The sequence below is a fragment of the Hemitrygon akajei genome, chromosome 2 (genome assembly GCF_048418815.1).
Source record: "Hemitrygon akajei chromosome 2, sHemAka1.3, whole genome shotgun sequence".
Lineage (NCBI taxonomy): Eukaryota > Metazoa > Chordata > Chondrichthyes > Myliobatiformes > Dasyatidae > Hemitrygon > Hemitrygon akajei.
The window spans coordinates 79,142,641-79,168,468 of NC_133125.1; the positions used below are offsets into that span (position 1 = coordinate 79,142,641).

General features: G+C 43.1%; 1 protein-coding gene across 2 annotated transcripts in view; it reads left to right on the forward strand.

Moving 5' to 3' along the window:
- Positions 1–25,828, forward strand: part of LOC140714284 (contactin-associated protein-like 5) — a 1,700,882-nt gene that overhangs the window by 916,140 nt on the left and 758,914 nt on the right. For both annotated transcript variants that reach the window (XM_073025370.1, XM_073025379.1), the window contains exon 13: positions 6,936–7,136. In XM_073025370.1, the coding sequence (XP_072881471.1) occupies positions 6,936–7,136 (201 nt within the window). The remainder of the gene's footprint in view (positions 1–6,935; positions 7,137–25,828) is intronic.

Genomic DNA, 25,828 nt, shown 5'->3' on the forward strand with positions numbered 1-25,828 from the left:
TGATATTAAACCTGATTCTGGTTCTGATTGTAAATCAACTGTACACATGTAAACAGCTAAATGAAAGAACGTTTCCCTGAGACAAAGTTGAAAACACAGTACATCACAGTATATCCCCTCTCAGCCCCAATCTCCTGCCTTCTCCCGTATCCCTTCATATCCTGACTTATGCAAAATCCATCAAACTCTGCCTTAAATATACCCAATGACTTGGCGTGAATTCCACAGATCCATCGCTCTCTGGCCAAAGAAATACCTCATCTCTGGTCTAAATGGATGTCACTCTTTTCTGAGGCTGTGTCCTCTGGTCAGACACCCCACTGTAGGAAGTACATCCTTTCCCAGATACAGGGCCAAACCTGTTAACAATGTACATCAGAGGGCTCATCAGTGTCTAATAAAGCCTTAATATTACACATTTGCTTGTATATTTTAATGCTGTCGAAATGAATTCTAACATTGCATTTGCCTTCCTCACTACCAACCCAACCTGCAAATTAATCTTTAGGCAATCCTGCACGAGGACTCCTAAGTCCCTATTCACCTAAGATTTTTGAATTTTCTCTCCATTTAGAAGCCATCGCTTTTATTTCTTTCACCAAAGTGCATGACCGTACACTTCCTAGCACTGTATTTCATCTACTACCTCTTTGCCCATTCTCCTAATCTGTTTAAGTCCTTCTGTATTGTCTCTGCTTTCTTAACACTTCCTGTCCCTCCACCTATCTTCGTATCATTCAGACACTTGGCCATAATGCCATTAATTTCTTCATCCAAAACACTGACATATTATTTAAAAAGAATTGGTCCCAATGCAGATCCCTGTGGAATACCTCTAGTCACCGGCAGCCAATTAGAAAAGGCTCCCTTTATTCCCACTGTTTGCCTCCTGCCAATCAGCCACTGCTCTATTAATGCTAATATCTTTCTTGTAACTCCATGGGCTCTTAACTTGTTAAACAGCTTCATGTTTGGCACCTTGGCAAAGGCCTTCTGTTGCTAAGCTCTAGTGATTAAATATACCCAGTTTGGGAGGGTTTAAACTAATTTACAACTTGGATGGGACCCAGAGTGATAGAGCAGTGAAAGAAGCGCATGGAGTAAAGCCAGATCTAACATATAGAGAGGCTTTGAGGAAAGAACAGCAGAATAAAGGGTGTAAAGGTAGTAAGGTAGAAGGACTAAAGTGTACTTCAATGTATGAAGCATCAGGAACAAAGGTGATGGATACATACATGGAATTATGATGTAGTGGCCATTACGGAGACTTGGCTGGCACCAGGGCAGGAACAGATTCTCAATATTCTTGGATTTCAGTACTTTAAAAGGGATAGAGAGGGGGGGAAAGGGGAGGAGGGGTGGCATTACTGGTCAGGGATACTATTACAGCTGCAGAAAGGGTGGGTAATGTAGCAGGATCCTCTTTTAAGTCAATATGGGTGGAAGTCAGGAACAAGAAGGGAGCAGTTACTCTACTGGGGGTATTCTATAGCCCTGGTAGCAGCAGAGATACCGAGGAGCAGATTGGGAGGCAGATTTTGGAAAGGTGCAAAAATAACAGGGTTGTTATCATGGGTGACTTTAACTTCCCTAATATTGATTGACACTTGATTAGTTCCAAGGGTTTAGATGGGGCAGAGTTTGTTAAGTGTGTCCAGGATGGATTTCTGTCACAGTATGTTGACAAACCGACTAGGGGGAATGCCATACTAGATCTAGTATTAGATAATGAACCGGGTCAGGTCACAGATCTGTCAGTGGGTGAGCATCTGGGGGACAGTGATCACGGCTCCCTCACCTTTAGCATTATCATGGAAAAGGATAGAATCAGAGAGGACAGGAAAATTTTTAATTAGGGAAGGGCAAATTATGAGGCTATAAGGCTAGAACTTGCAGGTGTGAATTAGGATGATGTTTTTGCAGGGAAATGTGCTATGGACATGTGGTCGATGTTTAGGGATATCTTGCAGGATGTTAGGGATAAATTTGTCCCAGTGAGGAAGATAAAGAATGGTAGGGTGAAGGAACCATGGGTGACAAGTGAAGTGGAAAATCTAGTCAGGTGGAAGAAGGCAGCATACATGAGGTTTAGGAAGCAAGGATCAGATGGGTCTATTGAGGAATATAGGGTAGCAAGAAAGGAGCTTAAGAAGAGGCTGAGAAGGGCAAGAGGGGGGCATGAGAAGGCCTTGGTGAGTAGGGTAAAGGAAAACCCCAAGGCATTCTTCAATTATGTGAAGAACAAAAGGATGACAGGAGTGAAGGTAGGACCGATTAGAGATAAAAATGGGAAGATGTGCCTGGAGGCTGTGCAAGTGAGCGAGGTCCTCAATGAATACTTCTCTTTGGTATTCACCACTGAGAGGGAACTTGATGACAGTGAGGACAATATGAGTGACGTTGATGTTCTGGAGCATGTTAATATTAAGGGAGAGGAGGTGTTGGAGTTGTTAAAATACATTAGGACAGATAAGTCCCCAGGGCCTGATGGAATATTCCCCAGGCCGCTCCACAAGGCAGGGGAAGAGATTGCTGAACCTCTGGCTAGGATCTTTATGTCCTCATTGTCAACGGGAATGGTACTGTAGGATTGGAGGGAGGCGAATGTTGTCCCCTTGTTCAAAAAAGGTTATAGGGATAGTCCAGGTAATTATAGACCAGTGAGCCTTACGGCTGTTCTTAGAGATAGGATCTATGGGCATTTAGAGAATCATGGTCTGATCAGGGACAGTCAACATGGATTTGTGAAGGGCAGATCATGCCTAACAAGCCTGATAGAGTTCTTTGAGGAGGTGACCAGGCATATAGATGAGGGTAGTGCAGTGGATGTGATCTACATGGATTTTAGTAAGGCATTTGACGAGATACCACATGGTAGGCTTATTCAGAAAGTCAGAAGGCATGGGATCCAGTGAAGTTTGGCCAGGTGGATTCAGAATTGGCTTGCCTGCAGAAGGTAGAGGGTCATGGTGGAAGGAGTACATTCAGATTGGAGGGTTGTGACTAATGGTGTCCCACAAGGATCTGTTCTGGGACCTCTACTTTTTGTGATTTTTATTAACAACCTGGATGTGGGGTAGAAGGGTGGGTTGGCAAGTTTGCAGACTACACAAAGGTTGGTGGTGTTGTAGATGGTGTTGTAGAGGATTGTCGAAGATTGCAGAGAGACATTGATAGGATGCAGAAGTAGGCTGAGAAGTGGCAGATGGAGTTCAACCGGGAGAAGTGTGAGGTGGCACACTTTGGAAGGACAAACTCCAAGGCAGAGTACAAAGTAAATGGCAGGACACTTGGTAGTGTAGAGGAGCAGAGGGATCTGGGGGTACATATCCACAGATCCCTGAAAGTTGCCTCACAGGTAGATAGGGTAGTTAAGAAAGCTTATGGGGTGTTAACTTTCATAAGTCGAGGGATAGAGTTTAAGAGATGCGATGTAATGATGCAGCTCTATAAAACTCTAGGTAGGCCACACTTGGAGTACTGTGTCCAGTTCTGGTTGCCTCACTAAAGGAAGGATGTGGAAGCATTGGAAAGGGTACAGAGGAGATTTACCAGGATGCTACCTGGTTTAGAGAGTATGGATTATGATGAGAGATTAAGGGAGCTAGGTCTTAACTTTTTGGAGAGAAGGAGGATGAGAGGAAACATGATAGAGGTGTAGAAGATATTATGAGGAATAGACAGAGTGGACAGCCAGCCCCTCTTCCCCAGGGCACCACTGCTCAGTACAAGAGGACATGGCTTTAAGGTAAGGGGAGGGAAGTTCAAGGGGGATATGACAGGAAGGTTTTTCACTCAGAGAGTGGTTGGTGAATGGAATGCACTGCCTGAGTCAGTGGTGGAGGCAGATACACTAGTGAAGTTTAAGAGACTGTTAGACAGGTATATGGAGGAATTTAAGGTGGGGGTTATATGGGAGGCAGAGTTTGAGGGTCGGCACAACATTGTGGGCTGAAGGGCCTGTAATGTGCTGTACTATTCTATGTTCTGTGTTCTATGATTAGGGTTGTGCCAGTTGGTTGAAGAAGCAAATGACTGAAGGGAAGTAGCTGCTGCTGAGCCTGTTGGGAGACTCGAGGCTGCTGTATCTCCTGTCCACTGGTAGCTGCTGCGCTCAGATACTGGGTTATTCTGAAAGGGAAGTGAGTGGGATCAGATTTATTACTTTGAAACAAGTAAGAGCTCAATCAAGTGTGACTTCCACTGCATGTTGCATACAGGAGTAGTCAACCCTGGTGTTCTATGCCAGCAAATGGGAAGAGGTACTGATTCTCCACACTGGGTCTAGCAGTATAGTAGTTAAATTACTCAAGTTCATGTTCGTTAATCTAGAAACCCAAGTTCCCACCATGGGAGGTACTAAACATAGGAAATTCAATGTTCAATATATCATCCAAATCCATGATAAAATATAATGTAACTGTCGGATCTATTTTTAATGATCATATGATTGCAGGGAATTTTTATTTTTTATATTTAACTTTTAGAGTTGCAGCATGAAATAGGCCCTTCTGACAGTTCAAGCCACAATGCCCAGCAAAATCCAGTTTTAAGCCCAGCATAATCACAGGAAAATTTACAATTACCAGTTAACCTACTATCCGGTACAACTTTGGACAGTGGGAGGAAACCCATGCAGCCATTGGGTGAACGCACATACTCCTCACAGATGATGTCAGAATTGAACTCTGAGCTCTGACGCCCCAGAGTAAAAATCAGAGTAAATCAGAAGAAAATTATGTTTTGGAATGGCCGTGTCAAAGTACTTACCTTCATATTCTAGAAATGTTGTGGAAGGACCTGAGGCAAGCAGCTAATGCAAGGAAGCCCACCAACATCCCGGAATTGAAGCACTTTTGTAGGGATAAATGCCCCAAAGTTCCTCCAAGCCGAAGTGCAGGACTGAACAACAGTTACCAGAAATGTTTGGTTGACGTTACTGCTGTACAAGAGGGTTACACCAGTCACTGAAAGCAAAGGTTCACTTAATTTTTCCAACAAATACATGTAATATAGGATCATTTTTCTCAATAAATAAATGAACAAGTATAATTTTTAGTGTTATTTATTTAATTGGGTTCTCTTTATCTAGTTTTAGGACATGTGAAGATAAGATCACATTTTAGGTCAAACATATTTATGCAGAAAATTCTACAGGGTTCACAAACTTTCTCGCACCACTGTAGGTCAGAAAGGACGTCATATTTTCATAATCAAGGGAAAATCTGCAGATTCTGGAAATCCGAGCAACACACACAAAATGCAGGAGGAACTCGGCAGGCCAGGTAGCATCTATGGAAAAGAGCAGTCAACGTTTCAGGCAGCAGGACTGGAGAAAAAAGATGAGGGATCAGAGTTAGAAGGTGGGGAATGGGAGGAAGAAACACAAGGTGATAGATGAAACCAGGAAGGGGGAGGGGTGAAGTAGAGAGCTGGGAAGTTGATTGGTTAAAGAGATACAGGGTTGGAGAAGGGGGAATCTGATAGGAGAAGACAGAAGGCCATGGAAGAAAAAAAATAATCCAGTATAAGAAAATTCAGTAATTTAAACCTTTTGTTACCACATTCACAAATGTTCTTTCTGTTTCAGGATAGGGTCTTGGTTTGGACCTCAAAGTAGGTGAAGATACTCAATTACTGTCCTGCTTTCATTTTCATGGGAGAGCGATTAGGATGTCCAGCCTATTTAAACATTTCTTGAATCTGTGCTATTTCTTCTCTTAAATGTGTATGAAAGTGGGGACAGGGTAATGTGTACCAGAGAGACGTGAGACCACCAAGGTATTACTTATGTAAGAACATAAGGAATTGGAGTGGGTGTAGATATTCCACCATATAACAGAATTGTGCCTGATTTTCCATCTTGAACACTATTGTTCTTAAATCCTCTCATATCGAGATATAATCATTTACAGTGCTGAATGAATTCAGTGACTGAACCCATAGAAAGTTACAAAGCCTAAAGTCACCACCGTTTTAGTGAAGACATTCCTTTGTATCAGCCCATATGGACTCACTTTCAAAGACTCTTAATCTCACACATTTGATAGTTATTTGTTTTTTTGGTATTTGCACAGTTTATTGTATTTACTATAAATGCCCAAAAGAAAATAGTGACATACATGTACTTTAATAATAAATTTACTTTGAACTTTGAAATGCTGTTATTCTGAGATTATTTAATGTGCCCCTCTCCCAAAATGTGTGATCAAATTTCAATTCCTGCATATGCCGTTGTCAGAATGTGAATCAGGTTCATTGCCACTGATAGAAGACCATAAGACATAGGAGCAGATATCTAGTTAAATGTTTTGTGGTAGTAGCAAGACATAAAAACTATTGCAAGTTAGAAAAACTAAATAAGTAGTGCAAAAGATAAATAAAATGATTGTTCAGAAACCTGATGGCATAGGGGAAGAAGCTTTCCCTAAACTGTTGAGTGTGGATCTTTTGGCCCCTGTATCTCCTCCCCAATGGTGGTAATGTGAAGAGAACATGCCCCAGGTGCTGAGGGTCTTTAGTGACGACCCGTGCCTCTTGGCAATGTCATTGATGCAAGGGTGATGGAAACATATTCAGCAAGCAGCACAGAAAATTCTGGAGGAAGTCAGCAGTTCAAGACAAAGGGAAGATGAAGGGTCCTGATGGAATATTTCAACCCAAAATAGTAACTGTCCATTCCCCCCAAAGATGTTTCCTAATGTGCTGAGTCCTCCGGCATTTTGTTTGCTGCCTGCTGAATTTATTTTCATCACCCTTAAAAGTAGTGAAGCCCACAAAATATCAGAAAGAATAGCACTTTAAGATCAAATGTTATGCGCAGGAAAATGACATGGCCTGCTAAGTAAATGATTCACATCAATGAATAGTAACTGTCTTAATACTATTTGGTTCGTTGACAATTGTGTTTTATTTCCTTAACTTAAAAAAAACAGAAGATAAAACATGGACTGTGATCCAGCACAACAACAGTGAGCTCACCGTCATACAAGAGTCCACTGCAGAAAGACCCCACCTCGCTCTCTTTAATTACACAGCCAGCATGGAACAGCTTCAAGCCATGATTAAGAGCATGGAGTATTGTGAGCAAGAAATGGCCTACCACTGCAAGAAGTCACGCCTTTTAAACACACAAGGTAAATATGAGCAGCGCATCCTATTAATTTCAGAGCATCAAAGCTCAACACTTTTTTTGTTGGCATGGGGAAAGGATATCAACCTTGAATCTGACAGTCAGAAAGCATTACTTCTGTAATGCCACATGCTTGCAGTGTCATCCTTAGAAATGGAGGCCCTTTACACTTGATCTATGGTTGCATCATATCAATTTTTTATATAAATCTAGGAAGATCAGGAAAATATTAACTGTGCTAAACAATTACTCTAAAGTATTAGTTATTGTGATTCACACAACTGTTGACTATAATGCAATTATGTGTAAAATATTGTTTTAATCATGTTTACTGGTTCTGAGGTATTCTCTATAGTTGGATTGCATAGAGTGTACTTAGCTTTCAGTGGTGAGATTATAAAACAAGGCATCTATGCTTTCAGGGAAGTGTATAATCTGATATTCTGTTGTAGTATGTCGGTTTGTTAGTAACTTAGAAAATAGACTTAATTTTTGCCTTATTGTAATTTTGGTGTCCAGCATTCCACCCAAACTGAGCTCCCCTGAGCATGATGAATTGATGCAATTACTGTGCAATAGCCTCAGGATGACGTGGTTCCCTTCCAGAGAGGAGTCTCAGCCTGAAATGTCACCTTTCCACAGACGCTGCCTGACCCGCCGACTTCCTCTAGCATTTTATGTATATTGCTTGGATTTACAGCATTTGCAGATTTTCTTATTTGTGACTTCCTTTCAAAGATGATGCGTTAAGTTTGGCCTAGCATTCAAAGATGGGCATAAGTCCTTAAGCAATCCACACAAAATTCTGGAGAAACTCACCAGGTCGGGCAGATTATATGAAAATGATTTACAGGTGATATTTTAGGCTAAGACTCTTGGTCAGGACTGGAAAGGAAGGGGGGAGATGCCAAAATAAAAAGGTGGGGAGAAGGGAAGGAGGAGCAACGAGAAGCTGATAGGTGCAGCCAGGTGAGTGGGAAAGGTAAAGGGCTGGAGAAGAAGGAATCTGATAGGAGAGGAGAGTAGACTATGGATGAAAGGGAAGGAGGAAGCGCACCAGAATGAAGTGATCGGCAGGTAGGAAGAGGTAAGAGGCTCAGTGGGGAATAGAAGCAGAGGGAAAAGGGAGAAAAAACAAATTACCAGAAGGAGAAATCGAAGTTCATGCCATCAGGTTGGAGGCTGCCTAAACGGATATGAGGAGTTGCTCCTCCACCCTGAGAGTGGATTCATCGGGGTCTCAAAGTCAAGTCACACTTCAAGTCAAGTCAAGTCAACTTTTATTGTCATTTCGACCATAACTGCTAGTACAGTGCATAGTAAAAATGAAACAAAGTTTTTCAGGACCATGGTTTACATGACACAGTACAAAAACTAGACTGAACTACATAATAAAAAAAACACAGAGAAAGCTACACTAGACTACAGACCTACACTGGACTGCATAAAGTGCACAAAAACAGTGCAGGCATTACCAGGTGTCAGTCCAGGCTTTGGGTATTCAGGAGTCTGATGGCTTGGGGGAAGAAACTGTTACATAGTCTGGTCGTGAGAGCCCGAATGCTTCGGAGCCTTTTCCCAGACGGCAGGAGGGAGAAGAGATTGTATGAGGGGTGCATGGGGTCCTTCATAATGCTGTTTCCTTTGCGGATGCAGCGTGTAGTGTAAATGTCTGTGATGGCGGGAAGAGAGACCCCGATGATCTTCTCAGCTGACCTCACTATCTGCTGCAGGGTCTTGCGATCCGAGATGGTGCAATTTCCGAACCAGGCAGTGATGCAGCTGCTCAGGATGCTCTCAATACAACCCCTGTAGAATGTGATGAGGATGGGGGGTGGGAGATGGACTTTCCTCAGCCTTGGCAAAAAGTAGAGATGCTGCTGGGCTTTCTTTGCTATGGAGCTGGTATTGAGGGACCAGGTGAGATTCTCCGTCAGGTGAACACCAAGCAATTTGGTGCTCTTTACGATCTCTACTGAGGAGCCGTCAATGTTCAGCGGGGAATGGTTGCTCCATGGCCTCCTGAAGTCAACAACCATCTCTTTTGTTTTGTTCACATTAAGAGACAGGTTGTTGGCTCTGCACCAGTCCGTTAGCTGCTGCACCTCCTCTCTGTAAGCTGACTCATCGTTCTTGCTGAAGGGACCCACCACGGTGGTGTCATCGGTGAACTTGATGATATGGTTCGAGCTGTGTGTTGCAGTACAGTCGTGGGTCAGCAGAGTGAACAGCAGTGGACTGAGCACGCAACCCTGGGGGACCCTCGTGTTCAGTGTGATGGTGGTGGAGATGCTGTTCCCGATCCAGACTGACTGAGATCTCCCAGTCAGGAAGTCGAGGATCCAGTTGCAGAGGGAGGTGTTCAGGTCCAGTAGGCTCAGCTTTCCAATCAGTTTCTGAGGGATGATTGTGTTGAATGCTGAACTGAAGTCTATGAACAGCATCCGAACGTATGTGCCTTTTTTGTCCAGGTGGGTTAGGGCCAGGTGGAGGGTGGTGGCAATGGCGTCATCTGTTGAGTGGGTGGGACGGTATGCAAACTGCAGGGGGTCCAGTGAGGGGGGCAGCAGGGTCTTGATATGCCTCATGATGAACCTCTCGAAACACTTCATGATGATGAATGTAAGTGCAACGGGACGGTAGTCATTTAGGCAGGACACTGAAGACTTCTTCAGCACGGGAACGATGGTGGTGACCTTGAAGTATGTTGGAACGGTGGCGCCACTGAGGGAGATGTTGAAGATGTCAGGGAGAACATCTGCTAGCTGGTCTGCACATCCTCTGAGCACTCTACCAGGAATGTTGTCTGGTCCAGCAGCCTTCTGTGGGTTGACCCTGCACAGGGTTCGTCTCACGTTGGCCACGGAGAGACACAGCACCTGGTCATTTGTAGGAGGGGTGGACTTCCTTGCTGCCATGTCATTTTCCGCCTCAAACCGGGCGTAGAAGTTATTCAGTGCATCTGGGAGGGAGGCATCACCTGCACAGTCAGGTAATGTTGTCTTGTAATTGCTGATGTCCTGGATACCCTTCCACATGCGCCGCGTGTCACCGCTGTCCTGGAAGTGGCTGTGGATTAGCTGGGCATGTGCACGCTTTGCCCCTCTGATGGCTCGGGACAGTTTGGCCCTTGCTGTTGTTAGAGCTGCCTTGTTGCCTGCTCTGAAGGCGGAGTTGCGGGACCTCAGCAGCGCACGCACCTCTGCGGTCATCCATGGCTTCTGGTTGGCACGTATAGTGATGGCCTTGGACAGAGTAACATCATCAATGCACTTGCTGATGTAGCTGATCACTGATGCCGTGTACTCCTCTAAGTTGGTAGAGTCGCCATTGGTTGCAGCCTCCCTGAACATGTGTCAGTCAGTGTGCTCAAAGCAGTCTTGAAGAGCAGAGATGGCTCCTGTTGGCTATGTTTTCACTCTCTCTCTCTCTCTCTCTCTCTCTCTCTCTCTCTCTCTCTCTCTCTCTCTCTCTCTCTCTCTCTCTCCCTCTCACACACACACTCTCTCTCTCTCTCTCTCTCTCTCACACACACACACACTCTCTCTCTCTCTCTCTCTCTCACACACACACACACTCTCTCTCTCTCTCTCTCTCTCTTGCTCTCTCTCTCTCTCACCTTGCACATACTTTCGATTCCAGGTTACACTTGATTTATGCACAGAGCAGGAATGAGTTGGTTGATGCTGTTGTTAATACATGTTGAAATGCTTTCTGGATCATCTAGTATCTGATGACTCAATGGTCTGACAAGCTTGTTCAGTGCCAAATGATCTGATGAAACTCTGATATTTGCATTATATGTAATATGGCATTGTAAGCTCCATTGAAATCTCAGAAGCCAAATCTCTAAAGTGAATTTTAGTGTGTAAATTTAATTATTCAGCGATGCAGTGTGGAGTAGGCCCTTCCAGCCTTTTGACCCACGCCATCCTAGCAAACTTGCAATCCTTATTAACCCTAACCTACTCACTGGATAATTTACAATGACCGATGAGCCTACCCTGTATGCCTTTGGACCATGGGTGAAACCAGAGCACCCAGGCAAAATCTACACACTCCACAGGGATGACATACAGACTCCTTATAGAACAGTGCCAGATTTGAACTCTGAACTCTGGAACATCCAAGCTGTAACAGCATCCACTAACTGCTATACTACCGTGGCACCCCAAAAATCTACTTTACTGCACGTACAATAGGTGCTTAAGGTCACATGGAGATCGTCTGACTTGCTCGCAAAACCACATCATACTAAATTTAAGCAAAATCCCAGATACCTCTCTTGATTGGTGGGGCCTAGTAGCTCAGTGATTAACATAATTCTATAACAACACCATTGCTGCTGTCTGTAAGGAGTTTGCACATTCTTCCCAAGACTGCGTCTGTTTCCACCGGGTCCTCCAGTTTCCTTCATAAGAACATAAGAAATAGGAGCAGGAATCTGGCCCGTTGAGCCTGTTCCACCACTCAATAAGGTCATGGCTGACCTGACCATGGGCTCATCTCCACCTACCTGCCTTTTTCCCATAACCCTTAATTCCTCTACTATACAAAGATCTATCCAACCTTGTCTTAAATATATTTACTGAGGTAGCCTCCACTGCTTCATTGGACAGAGAATTCCACAGATTCACCACTCTCTGGAAAAAGCAGTTCCTCCTTATCTTCGTCCTAAATCTACTCCCCCCAAATCCTGAGGTTATATCCCTTAGTTCTAGTCTCACTTACCAGTGGAAACAACTTTCCTGCCTCCCTCTTATCTATCCCTTTTATAATTTTATATGTTTCTATAAGATCTCCTCTCATCCTTCTGAATTCCAGCGAGAACAGTCACAGGCAACTCAATCTCTCCTCGTAGTCTAACCCCCTCATCTCTGCAATCAACTTAGTAAACCTCCTCTGCACTGCCTCCAAGCCGTTATATCCTTCCTCATGTAAGAAGACCAGAACTGCACACAGTACTTTATCTCCTTCATCCTGGAATGAAAAGCCTCATCCTGAGAGCAGATGCGGTGGAGCTGGAGGAATTGCGAGAAGGGGATGGCATTTTTGCAAGAGACAGGCTGGGAAGAGGAATAGTCCAGGTAGCTGTGAGAGTCCATAGGCTTATAGTAGATATCAGTAGATAAGCCGTCTCCAGAGATGGAGACGGAATATTCAAGAAAGGAGAGGGAGGTGTCAGAAATGGACCAGGTAAATTTGAAGGCAGGGTGAAAGTTGGAGGCAAAGTTAATGAAGTCAACGAGCTCAGCATGCGTGCAGGAGGCAGCGCCAATGCAGTCGTCGATGTAGCGAAGGAAAAGAGGGGGACGGATACCAATATAGGCTTGGAACATAGATTGTTCCACAAAGCCAACAAAAAGGGAGGCATAGCTGGGACCCATACAGATGCCCATGGCTATACCTTTGGTTTGGAGGAAGTGGGAGGAGCCAAAGGAGAAATTATTGAGAGTAAGAACTAATTCCGCTAGATGGAGGAGAGTGGTGGTAGAGTTCCCCTCTGTCCACTCTGCTCATTATATCCTCAAAGAACTCCAGTGAGTTTGTCAAACAGGATCTACCTTTGCTGAACCCATGCTGTGTCTGCCTGATGGATCCATTTCTTTCCAGATGCCTCACTATTTCTTCTTTAGTGATAACTTCAAGCATTTTCCAACTGCAGATGTTAAACTAATTAGCCTATATTTACCTGCCTTTTGCCAACATCCTTTTTTGAACAGCGGCATGACATTCACATTCTTCCAATCTGCTGGGACCTACCCAGAGTCCAGAGAATTTTGGTAATTATCACCAAAGCCTCTACTACAACCTCTGCCATTTCTTTCAGTACCCTGGAAATCACTCCATCAGGACCAGGGGACTTATCCATCTTTAGGCCCACAAGTTTGCCCAGCACGACCTCTTTAGCGATAGCTATTGTATCAAGGTCCTCATCTCCCATCACATCCATATCATCTCCCTTCGGCATGTTAGATGAATAATTTATTCAAAAAGTAGGTTAATAGGTTAATTAGTCACATTGGTGTAACATATGCATTGAGCCAGAAGGGCCTGTTACTGTGCTGTATTTCTAAATTTTAAAATAAGGCAGGTTTGATTTTTCAGTGAAATGCATTAATTGTGATAATCATGTAATTGATTTAGTACAGTGCAGTTGGCCATAATGTCTCTTTGTTGCAGCCTGAGGTAGCATTGCTAATGAATGCACCAACTAATAATCTGGCTCACTACACCACCAAGTGGCGGAAGAAATTTTGCAGATACAAAACAAAAAGCTTTCCCAACTCAGCATGTGCCTGCCTCCCGTCAGCGTGAGCAGTGAGTTCAGCTGTAACGGTAACGGTGCATAAGGTAACCCTCACACAAATGGCACAAAAGCAGAAGCTTGCAATAACAAACTTAGAGGCTTGCAGAACCAGCAGAAACTAACTCGGCTGGCATTTGTTTCAATGATTTAAAAACTGCTTTAGAATGAGCAACACACGCAGAAATTAAAACATTTTAAATTAAAAAGAACCAACTTCGATAACAATGCTACATTAAATATGCAGACCATTATAAACAAATTAGAAATAGCAGTCGGCCACTCTCTTCTTCAAGCCTGTCTGATGCCATAGAATAGGGTTGAGAAAGAAAGTAAATTCCCTCTGGAAGTTATTCAGAAGTCAGAGACCCAATGTTTGGTAGAATTCATACCACAGAAGGCTGTGGAGGCTAACTCATTCTGTGTATTTAAGGCAGAGCTTGATAGGTTTTTGATTGGTAAGGGAGTTAAAACTTCAGAAGAGAAGGTGGGAAAATCAGTTTGGGAAAAAGAAAAAGGAAATCAGTCATGATTGAATAGTAGAGCAGACTTGATGGGCTAAATGGACTAATTCTGCCTCTGTATATCTCATGGTTTTATGGTGTAAGAGCATTAACTGCCAGTAATGTTCCTTCCACACACGTTTACATTGACTTCAGACCTTCCAAACCTGTAAAGGAGAGTGCACATATGCTGGTAACCAAAATTTAATTTCTGTCCCAATGTTCCTTATTCTGAATTACAGCCCACATTCTTACATTGTAAAACACAAACTATAGTACATATTGTAATACCTGAAGGTAAGCAATACTGGAAATAAGTTTTCCTTATTGCTTTAGCTCATGTGGGAGTTTGAAAAATATCATTTTTATAATTTGACAACATATCTAAAGTCAAAGCTGCAACTAGTTGTGTAGAAAAATGCAAAATACAGATTTTAGAGGCTTGCAAAATCAGCCTCTAAACTGCAAAACTTCTGCAGAACAGCAAAGAAATTCATCTCAGGTCAGCAACTGTAAGTGTGTTAGCAAGTTGTGCTGTTTCAAACTCATTCCATTTGGAGTTATTTCTTGGAGTCAGTATCAGGACATTCAGCCTGCTCCACCATTCATGGCTGACTTTTACATTAATTTTATCCATAATGCCATAACTCTAGAGTAGTTTATCCCTTTGCCAAACAAAAGCCCATTGGTTACTAATTTAAAACAATTATGTATCAAGCATTTATGTTTGTGAGGATGAAAAGAGTTCCTAATGTTCACCACAGCACAAAATCCTGCAGGAACTCAGCAGGGCAGGCAGCATCTTCTGAGCAGAATAAACCACCAACATTAGAGGTTGAGACAATCTGTCAGTGCCTGGTATTTTTGTGCTGTTCTCCCAAGATGTTTGCATTTCTTTTAATTCATGGTGGCTATGCATGCAGTATAGATTAGTTCCACAAATTTGTTGGTAGCTGCAAAATTTCAGTTTTGAAGTTTCCACTTTTTAACCTTTTTCAGTTGTTTGACAAGCTTTTTTTTGTATATGCCAACAGAATTCAGCCTGTGATTTTACAAGCTGGCTGTTTAATTGGCCAAAAAACTGGCAGGCAATTCATTCATAATGCTAAATATAGACCAATATTGGTGCCTTTCATTCTGCCTCAAACATTCAATCCATTCAAGACAGCAGATTAAATTTCAGAGAACCAGTTCAAAGTACTGACACCAGCCTATGGTGTGTTTAGTATTACTGACCAGGACTGGGTGTCTAGGGACCATTTCAGTCTATGATCTGAGCAAATGCCATCCATAAAATTGCCAATAACAAAGTGATAGTAATGAGGAGGCATAAAGGAGTGAGCTAGATCACCTGGTTGAGTTGTGTTGCAACAGCAGCCTTGCACTCAACACCAGTAAGACCAAGAAACTGACTGTGGGCTTCAGAAAGGGGAAGTCACAGGAACACACACCAGTCCTCATAGAAGGCTGAGTGGTGTAAAGGGTGAGGAGTTTCAATCTCCTGGGTGCCAGCATCTCTGAAGATCTATGCTGTGTCCAATATATTGATACAATTGCGAAGAAGGCTATATTTCATTAGGAGTTGGAGGAGATTTTGTATGTCACCAAAGATTCTAGTAAATTTCTACTAATGTAATATTCAACTGGCTGCATCACCTTCTGGTAATGCAGCCAGTTAGAAGGTAATATTTGTAGAGGGACCAGGAAATATTGCAGAGAGTTGTAAACTCAGCCAGCTCCATCCCTTCTGGTAATGCAGCCAGTTAGAAGCGGCATCTGGAGCGACCACTTCACATGCTTGGAAAATACTGCAAAGAGTTGTAATCTCATGAGCACTACCCCCCCCCCCCCAGCATTGAGGATGTAGTCAAAAGGCAATGCCCCAATAAAGCAACATCTATCATTAAGGAACCCTCCACACAGGACCTGCTCACTCCTCAATACCCTCCATCAGAGAGGAGGGAAAGGAGCCTGGGGACACATACTCTGCATTTCTGAAAGGACATAGAACCAATAGAACCAGTTGATGCATTGCTGTATCATGTTGCTGCACACAATAAATGTAATAACATTATATCAGAGACAATAAATCTAATTATGCTTCTGATTCTCAGTCTTCAGTTTAGTTGGGCTTGTCTTCTTCTTACTTCTGTCATGGTCCGGTCCATGAAATCCACATTCCAGTTCACGGTCAGGTCCATGTTCCTTATTCCAGGTTTTCCGGTTTTCCCCAGTTTCTGTTGAGGCAGCTGATTCTTGTTTGGGCTGGCTTCATAAATAGCTTCAAGATTCAGCCTTTGGCTGCTGGATTGTTCCTGTCCAACACCCCTGTCTGTATCCCTTCACCTTTACCTGCAGCATTGCCTTCACTGCTGTCAAGTTCTACCACCAGAGCAAGATAAGGAACTGTCTTTTGTTGTTTTGAACTGTCTCTGTGTCCATGCCTTCGCTAGGTAGGTCTGGCCATCTGCTGCTACCTTCTGTTAGGTACTGTCTTGTTGTATTCTGCATTCTGTGTAATGAGTCCTGTCCCTATGTCCCGTATCCAAGGAGGGGTACCGGCTCTGTGTTCCATGTTCCTGTCTCTCCCTCAACCAAGGCTCTGCATTCCTGTCTCTTCCTCGACCAAGTCAAGGCTTTGGGGTCTCGTCCAGTCCTAGCCACGTCCAAGAACCTTGTCCAGTCCAAGCCATGGCTTTGTGTTCTCGACTTGTCCATGTGCCTCACCCAGTACAGGAGTACCTTGCCCAGCCAGGTGCTGGGGTTCCCTCGTCCTGTGCTGGGGTTCCCTTGTCCTGTCCAGGAGTCTCACGTCCAGTCCTGTTGCCTCTCCTCATCCTGTAGCCATGTCTCGTGCTCGCTTAGTTCTGGAATCCGAGCCTGAGTCAAGACTCAAGTTCTGGGTCCTTGCCCATTATCTGACTCAGAGTCCATACCCAAGCCTCGTCATGTACTCGCCTAGTTCCGGGGTCCGAGCCCAAGTCAAGACCCAGGATCTGGGTCCTTGTCCAGTCTCTGGCTTGGAGTCCAAGCCCAGGCTCCTAGTTCCCACTTCTTTATCTTGGTTCCGCTATCCTAGTTAAGTCCTAGCCCAGGCCCAGAATCCTTGCCTCGTCCAGGACCTGTGTCATGTCCAGCGTCCTTTCTCACTTTCCTTGCTTCCTTCTCACGCCTAGTCCTGTTCCTGGTTGTTCAGTGTCTGTATCTTGCATTTGGGTCTGCTCCCAATGCCCGCCCTATGACAACTTCAGGAAGGAGCACTCCCTCAAAGTCAAAGTTAACTTTCTTTCACTGCTGTTCAATGTGTTGAGGTAAATGAGCCCAATGCTAAATCCAAGAATCAGAATCAGTTTTGTTATCAAAGTGTGTTATTTTGCATCAGTATTACAAAGCAAGGCACGTCACAAATAAATAAATTGTTCAGGGTTGTGTCATGGGTTCATGGACCATTCAGAAATCTGAGGGCAGAGGAGAAGACACTTTTCCTAAAACATTGAGCATGGTTCTTAATGATGGACATTGCCTTCTTGAAGCAGCATTCTTGAGATGTCCTTCGGTGAGGAGGTTGGCTAATGATGAAGCTGGCTGATTTTACAACTCCTGCAGCCTCCTTAGATCCTGCATACTAGGCAGTGATGAACCCAATTAGAGATGTACCACAGGGCATTTAAGTTCATGGTCATAGAGTAATACAACATGGAACCAGCAAGTCCATGACAACCAAGATGCCACCTAATCACATTTGGCCTATGTGCCTGTAAATATATCCTATCCACGTTCTGATCCAAATGTCTCTTCAATATTGCTTCCTCAACCATTTTCTCTGGTAGCCCCTTTCATATATTAGTGCCCTCAGCTTGAAAAAATGCCCCTCAGATACCTTTTAAATCTCTCCCCTGTCACCTTCAACCTATACCTGCTAGTATTTGGTTCCCTTTCACTGGAGTATAAGGGACCCTGTGTGTTCACCTTTTCATGGTCAATGTATTTTTATACACATGTGTAAGGTCTTCCAAGCTCCAAGGAATAAAGTCTGAACTTACTCCTCAACTGTCAGGCTCCTAAACCAGTGTGGATAACTTCACTCACCTCAACACTGAACACAATCTATGGACTCTACAACTCATCTTCTCAATATTAATTATTTATTTTTATTTGGCTTTTTTTGCATTCACACAGTTGGTCTTCCGCACATTGGTTGTTTGTAAGGCTTTGTGTGTAGTTTTTCACTGATTCTATTGTATTTATTTGTGGTACTGTGAATGCCTACAAGAAAATGAAACACAGGCTAGATTGAAACATAGAAACATAGAAAATAAGTGCAGGAGTAGGCCATTTGGCCCTTCGAGCCTGCACCGCCATTCAGTATGATCATGGCTGATCATCCAACTCAGAACCCTGTACCTGCTTTCTCTCCATATCCCCTGATCCCTTTAGCCACAAGGGCCATATCTAACTTCCTCTTAAATATAGCCAATGAACCGGCCTCAACTGTTTCCTGTGGCAGAGAATTCCACAGATTCACCACTCTCTGTATGAAGAAGTTTTTCCTCATCTCGGTCCTAAAAGGCTTCCCCTTTATCCTTAAACTGTGACCCCTCATTCTGGACTTCCCCAACATCGGAAACAATCTTCCTGCATCTAACCTGTCCAATCCCTTTAGAATTTTATACGTTTCAATAAGATCCCCCCTCAATCTTCTAAATTCCAGTGAGTATAAGCCTAGTCAATCCAGTCTTTCTTCATATGAAAGTCCTGCCATCCCAGGAATCAATTTGGTGAACCTTCTCTGTACTCCCTCTCTGGCAAGAATGTCTTTCCTCAGATTAGGGGACCAAAACTGCACACAATATTCTAGGTGCGGTCTCACCAAGGCCTTGTACAACTGCAGTAGAACCTACCTGCTCCCTGTACTCAAATCCTTTTGCTATGAATTTGCTATGATTATGGTGACAAATACATACTTTGGTAATAAATTTACTTTGAACTTTGAAGATTCTGCTAAACCTTGTTCAGTGGGTTTTGGGATTGGATGAGGTTCCTTTTTTACCCAAAACTTGTTAATCAGATCCGAATACTCATTTATAGACTTCACATGTGAAACTTGCTCAGAATGGTCTGTTCGTCCATACGTACTTAAAATCAGTTCTGTTATTTCTGTGATGGGCAAATGCTGGGTGAAAAATCCTGGAGGTGTTGCCAGCCTCTCTCTCTGGATATGTGTTCAGGTGCTTGATGCCCTGTTGTATGGTTCACCGTCAACATCAGCATTCTTGGGCCAGCAATTACCATATGTTGAAGGGAACGTTATAGACACTCAGTGGTGACTTTATTAGGTATCTCCTGTATCTAATAAAGATGCCACTGACTTTATGTTCATGGTCTTCTGTAGCCCATTGACTTCAAGTTTCAACTTGTTATGTGTTCAGAGATGCCCTTCTGCACACCACTGTGTTGTAACAGATGGTTATTTGAGCCACTGTTGCCTGTCAGTCTGACTATTCTCTTCTGACGTCCCTCACTAACAAGGTATTTTTGCCCACAGAACTCTGTTGACTGGGGTTTTTTTGTTTGTTTTTTGGACCGTGTGTGAAAATCCCAGGAGATCAGCTGTTTCTGAGATACTCAAACCACCCAGTGGGGCACCAACAATCATTCTACAGTCAAAGTCACTTGGATTACATTTCTTCCCCATTCTGATGTTTGGTCTGAACAACAGCTGAATCTCCTGACTACGTCTGCACGCTTTTTTAAGCATTGAGTTGCTGTCTTATAATTGGCTTTTAGATATTTGCATTACTAAGCAAGTGTACCTGATCATTTTGGCCACTGAGTGTATTTTCAAGGAGGCTTTAAGGATCTGGCAAACATGAGGAAATCTGCAGATGCTGGAAATTCAAACAGCACACACAAAATGCTGGTGGAATACAGCAGGCCTTGCTGTGTTCCACCAGCATTTTGTGTGTGTTGTTTAAGGATCTGGAACCATTTTCCATATTATCCTGGGAACAGCTTGCTAAGTCATGTCTGAAGTAGACTAACTGCTTCTGAAGAACATAACTGGCCCTTTGAGCCTGTTTCATTATTCATCATAAACATTGCTTACCTTCGTACCATTTTCCAGCAGTATCCCTGTAAACCTTGATTCACTTAATGCTCAGAAAATTACCCATCTCAGATCTGAATGAGGATGAAGACAGAGCTTTCATAGGTGTCAGTGATCCAAAACTGAAGCTTCACCATACTCCGTGTGAAGAAATTTCAGATTCAAGTTTGTTTATCATGTGTATATCAAAACATGTCGTGAAATGCATCATCATATTAACAATCAACACACCCTAGAGCAAACATAACATGCCCACAATATCTGGCACAACACAACACAATAAAACAACATAAACACAACAATCCTACCCACACATACACAGTTCTCTAACCCCAGGGCAAGCTGTCTTCTTTAGCCTCCAGCAGACTTGGATTTAATAAGAACATGCCAGCATTGAGCCTGTGAGTACCCAGAGACTCTCAGACCCAGGCTGCTGGCCAACAGGCCTCAACTTCCAGACTTCGGATTTGACCCTCGAGCCTTGATCCTTGGCATCGATGCCAGGATCCATTGATCACTGAATACCAGGCCTCAAACACCGCATCCACCAATGAGATCCCGAACACGAAGCCTCAAACTTTAATCTCACCCATTCATGAGCACACAGGATCATCAAACCCCATTCCTTCTGCTCATACAGAATTCTGACTCCAGAACCTGACAACAACTCCTTTGCTCTGGGAGGGCCACAAGTTTTCATCTATGCTAGACTCCTCAGCCAGTATAAATATTTCTCCTGAACTTAACCAGTCAAGCTGTGCCAGAATTCTATTTATCAGACATGTACACAATATGGCTGAGCTTCCAGAGCAGGTTGAGCATTAATTAGCTTCAACTGAAAGACAAAATAAGACATTACAGCTTCTGTAGAAAATACCTCTTTTAGATTTTTGCATAGTAGGGGAATTAAGGGTTATGGGGGAAAGGCAGGTAGGTGGAGATGAGTCCATGGCCAGATCAGCCATGATCATATTGAATGGTGGAGCAGGCTCCACTGGCCAGATGGCCGACTCCTGCTCCTATTTATTATTTTCCTATGACAAAAAATGATGCAGTGATATAGACTTCCTTGACCTCAGTCTGCAATGTCTCTGATTCTGCAGCACGGCTGGTGTTGTTGTGACTTGTATTATAGCTGTTAGCTCTCTTCTTTTGCTTCTCAGCGTTATTGAGTCAAATGAGTAATCCTTGATGATGCCATAAATTTCATTTTGCTTCAGGGGCCTGGAAAGGATAACTCATTAATCCATAGCTCATTGTCATGGTGGGCTTTTAGTAGCAGCCTATTTTTAACAATCTCCACATTTAAAAATGTTGTCCTGCAGTTGGGATTGTTAAAGCGAAAGACATTGGTCCCTTCACATGAACAAAGTTGGCATAATATCAAGGAAGTGTCTGTGGATCATCTTCTACACATACCATTCCTTGCATTTTCCCCTTGTGGGATACCTGTGGCTTCTGACCTTTGCAATGCTTGGCTTTCAATTACCTCACAGGCATATTGCCACAGCTAAAGTACATGCATTTAAAGTTAATAAAGTAATATATTTTTGTGGGTTTCCTCCCACTGTCCAAAGATGGACCAGTTAGTAGGTTAATTGGTTATTGTAAATTGTCTGTGATTAAGCTAGGGTTAAGTCAAGTGTTAATGGTGACACAGCTTGAAGACCTGGAAGGGCTATTCCACACTGTGTCTCTAAATAAATAACATGTAAAGCGAAATACACATCATTTAAAGTACATTCACATGACTTTTTAGTGCAGGTTGATGGCCCCATTCAGACCATGCAAAATGTGCCAGGAAGCAGACTGTTTGGCTAGCTTGTCTATGCCAGCCAAAATGACACTTTGAGCTGGTCTTATTTAGCTGTGTTTGACCCATATGCATCTAGCCTTCTCTATCCATGTACTTGTACAAATGTCTCTTAAACATTGTAATTGTACTCCACTCTACAGTGTCCTCTGGTAACTCATTCCATTCCATACACCCATCACTCTCTGTGTGGAAGAAAACTTACTCACAGGTCCCTTTTAAATATTTCCTCTCTCAGCATAAATCAGTCCTCTAGTTTTAGAGTCCATAATCCTTGGAAAAATAAACTGCAACTCTTAACCTTAGCTATGCCCTTCATTACTGGGTGCTACAGCAGTGTAGTGGTTAGTGCAATGTTATTACAGCTTGGGGTATTGGATTTTGGACTTCAATTCTGACATCACCTGTAAGGAGTCTGTACTTCCTCCCCATAGAATGTATGGGTTTCATCTGGGTGCTCTGGTTTCTTGCCACAGTCAGAAGATGTACTGGTTAGTAGGTTAGTTGATCATTGTAAATTAGGATGAGGATAAATCATTGGTTTCTGGGCAGCACTATATGAAGGGCTGGTAGGGCCTATTCCACACTGTATCTCTAAATAAAATAAGATACATATACCTCTGTAAGATCACCAGCACAACCTTCTACGCTCCAGAAAGAAAAGTCCCAGCCTATTCAGACTCCTTATAATTCAAGTCCTCCAGTACAGGTAACATTCTTGCGAATCGTTTCCACATCTTTTCCAGATTAATGACATCCTTCCTATACCCCAGCAACTGAAACTTCACAAAATGCTACATGTGTAATCTCTCCAGTGTATTCAACTGTTGGAACATGACATAATAACTCTGTCTTAATACCCTGACTGAGGGCCAAATGCCTTCTTTACTGCCCTACCTACCTCTGTTGTCACTTTAACGTAACTTTTTGCCTGTTCCTCTGTGCTACAAAGCTCAAAGTGCTACCATTTACCGTGCAAGTCCTACCTGGTTTAACTGACCAAATGCAACACCTTTGCACTTGCCCAAATTAAATCCCATTTGCCATTCTTTGGCCCAATTACCCATCTAGATCCTGCTTTAATTTTAGATATTCTTCATGCTTGAAGTATTACTTGTAGTTGTGGGCATCTTAAGTAAAAAAGATGTGCTGCATTAACAAGGGTCAAGAGGTGGTTCATGAGAATGAATTTGTGAATGAAAGGGTTCATGTAAATTCAGTAAGTCAATAGGTACAATTAATGTCAGAGAAATGTATACAATATACAGTACATCCTGAAATTCTTTTTCTTTGCAAACATCCGTGAAAATAAAGAAGTGCCCCAAAGAATGAATGACAGTTAAAACATTAGAACCTCAAAGCACCCCCCCAGTCTCTCCCCTCCCACACACAAGCAGCAGCAAGGCAACGGCCACCCCCACCCCAGCAAAAAAAAAGCATCGGCACCCTCCACCATGCACTCAAGTGTTCAGCAAGCATCAATAAAGACACAGACTGGCAGTACCCCGCAGACTACTCGTTCACCCGGTAATTCAGCATACCACAGGCTCTCTCCCTCCCTAATAGTGGAAAAGAGGTGTCCCCGTGTCACAGTGAGAGGGAAGATACAACAAGCAACTCACTGATTTACAATATTAAAAGTCTGTTGTGTCGCTTTTTCGGAGCTTTGCACCCAGAGAGTCGGCACCAGAAAGGCGCAGTATTCTGGACACACAACCCCGACAGCTAACCCGCTGCTCCTAATGTTCCATGTTCTCCCGCAACACTTCAGTCAGGGGCACTGGCTTAGAATCACCATGAATCCAGAGCCACAAGAATCCAGAACACTGAAGGCTCACCCGCCTTCCAGACCGCGTCCTTGGCATATCAAAAAGCGGCTGGTCATAAGCCCCTGAGAGTGGGTCCCATTCCCGCGAAGAACCAAAGTCAGAGTGTAACTCCAGGTCAGGGTCTTCAAAAGAACCTTGAAAAGAAAAAAAAGAGATATCAAAGATAGAAATAGAGCTGTTTCTGGAGATGCAAGCAAAGGAGACGCCGTTTAGCACCATCTTGACTTTGCCCTGCCTCCAGGTACAAGGAGAGTCTGATGCCTCTGGGCCTGTATTCATTACACTCATTGAAGTTTAGAAGAATGAGTGGGGATCTCATTAAAAACTACCAAATATTGGAAGGCCTAGAAGAGTGCATGTAGAGAGGATGTTTCTTATAGTGGGAGGACTCCAGGACTAGCAGACACAACCTCAGAATAAGAACGTCTATTTAGAGCAGAGATGTGGAAAATTTTCTTTAGCCAGATGATGGTGAATCTGTGGAATTCATTGCTACAAATGTTAGTCAGGGTGCCAGTGTATTAAGGAAACACTGCACCAGTGCATTAGGGATGCTGAATCAAAAAGGGTAGCAAATACTGTACTCAAAGTCTCTCAATGCATTGTGTATAAGAAATAAGATGGATGATCCTGTTCCATGATTACAGATTGTCAGACAGGATGGCATTGCCATCACTGAGTCATGGCTGAAGGATGGTTGTAGTTGGGAGCTGAATATCCAAGGTTACACGTTGTATCAGAGGGATAGGAAGGTAGATGGAGTGGATTGGCGAGGCTCTGCTGGTAAGGAACGGCATCAAATCAATAGAAAGATGTGACATAGGATCGGAAGATGCTGAATCCTTATGGATTGAGTTTTGAAACTGCAAGGGTAAAAGGACCCTGATGGCAGTTATACACAGGGCTCCCAACAGTAGCTTGGATGTGGATCACAGATTACAATGCAAATGTAAAGGCATATCAAAAGGGCAATGTTCTGATAGTCATGGGAGATTTCTACATGAAGGTCAATTGGGAAAATCAGTCTGCTAATGGATCTCAAGAGAGAGAGTTTGCTAAATGTCTACAAGATGGCTTTTTAGAGCATTTTATCTTTGAGCCTACTAGGGGATCAGCTACACTGGATTGGATGTTATGTAATGAACCTAAGGCTATTAAGGAGCTTAAGGAAAAAGAACCCTTAGGAGGCAGTGATCACAATATGATTGAATTAAATTTCAAATTTGATAGACAGAAAGTAAAGTATGACATAGCAGTATATCAGTGGAGTAAATGGAATTACATTGGTATGAGAGAGGAGTTGGCCAAAGTAAATTGGAAGGAGATGATGGTAGGAATGACAGCAGAGCAGCAATGGTGAGAGTTTCTGAGAAAATGAGGAAGGTGCAGGATAGATTTATTCCAAAAGCAAAGGAATACTCAAATGGCAAAATTGTACAACTGTGGCTGACAAGGGAAGACAAAGCTAATATAAAAGCAAAAGGGAGGGCATACAAGTAAGCAAAAATTAATGGGAAGATAGAGGATTGGGAATCTCCTAAAAACCTACAGAGAACTAAAAATATCATTTGGAGGGAAAAGATGAAAGCAAGCTAGCAAATAATATCAAAGGGGAATAGCAAAAGCTTTTTCATGTTTGTAAAAATTAAAAGAGAGATGAGAGTAGATACAAGAGCACTAGAAAAGGAGGCTGGAGAAATAATAACAGGGAACAAGGAGAGAACAGATGAACTAGGTAAGAGTAAGCATTCGGTACGGACTGGAAGGGCTGAGATGGCCTGTTTCTGTGCTGTAATAGTTATATGGTTATAAATGAGTATTTTGCATCAGTCTTCACTGTGGAAGTCATTAGCAGTGTGTCAGATATTGAAGGGTGTGAGGGAAGAGAACCCAGTGCAGTTACTATTACAAGGGAGAAAATGCTCATAAAGCTGAAAAACCTTAGGGTGCATAAATTACCCAGACCAAATAAACTGTATCTACGGTTCTGAAAGAGTTAGTGGTAGGGATTGTCGAGGCATTAGAAATGATCTTTCAAAAATCATTGGACTCTGGCATGGTTCCAGAGGACTGGAAAATTGCAAATGTCACTCCACTCTTTAAGGAAGAAGGAAGGCAGCAGTAAGTAAATTATAGAC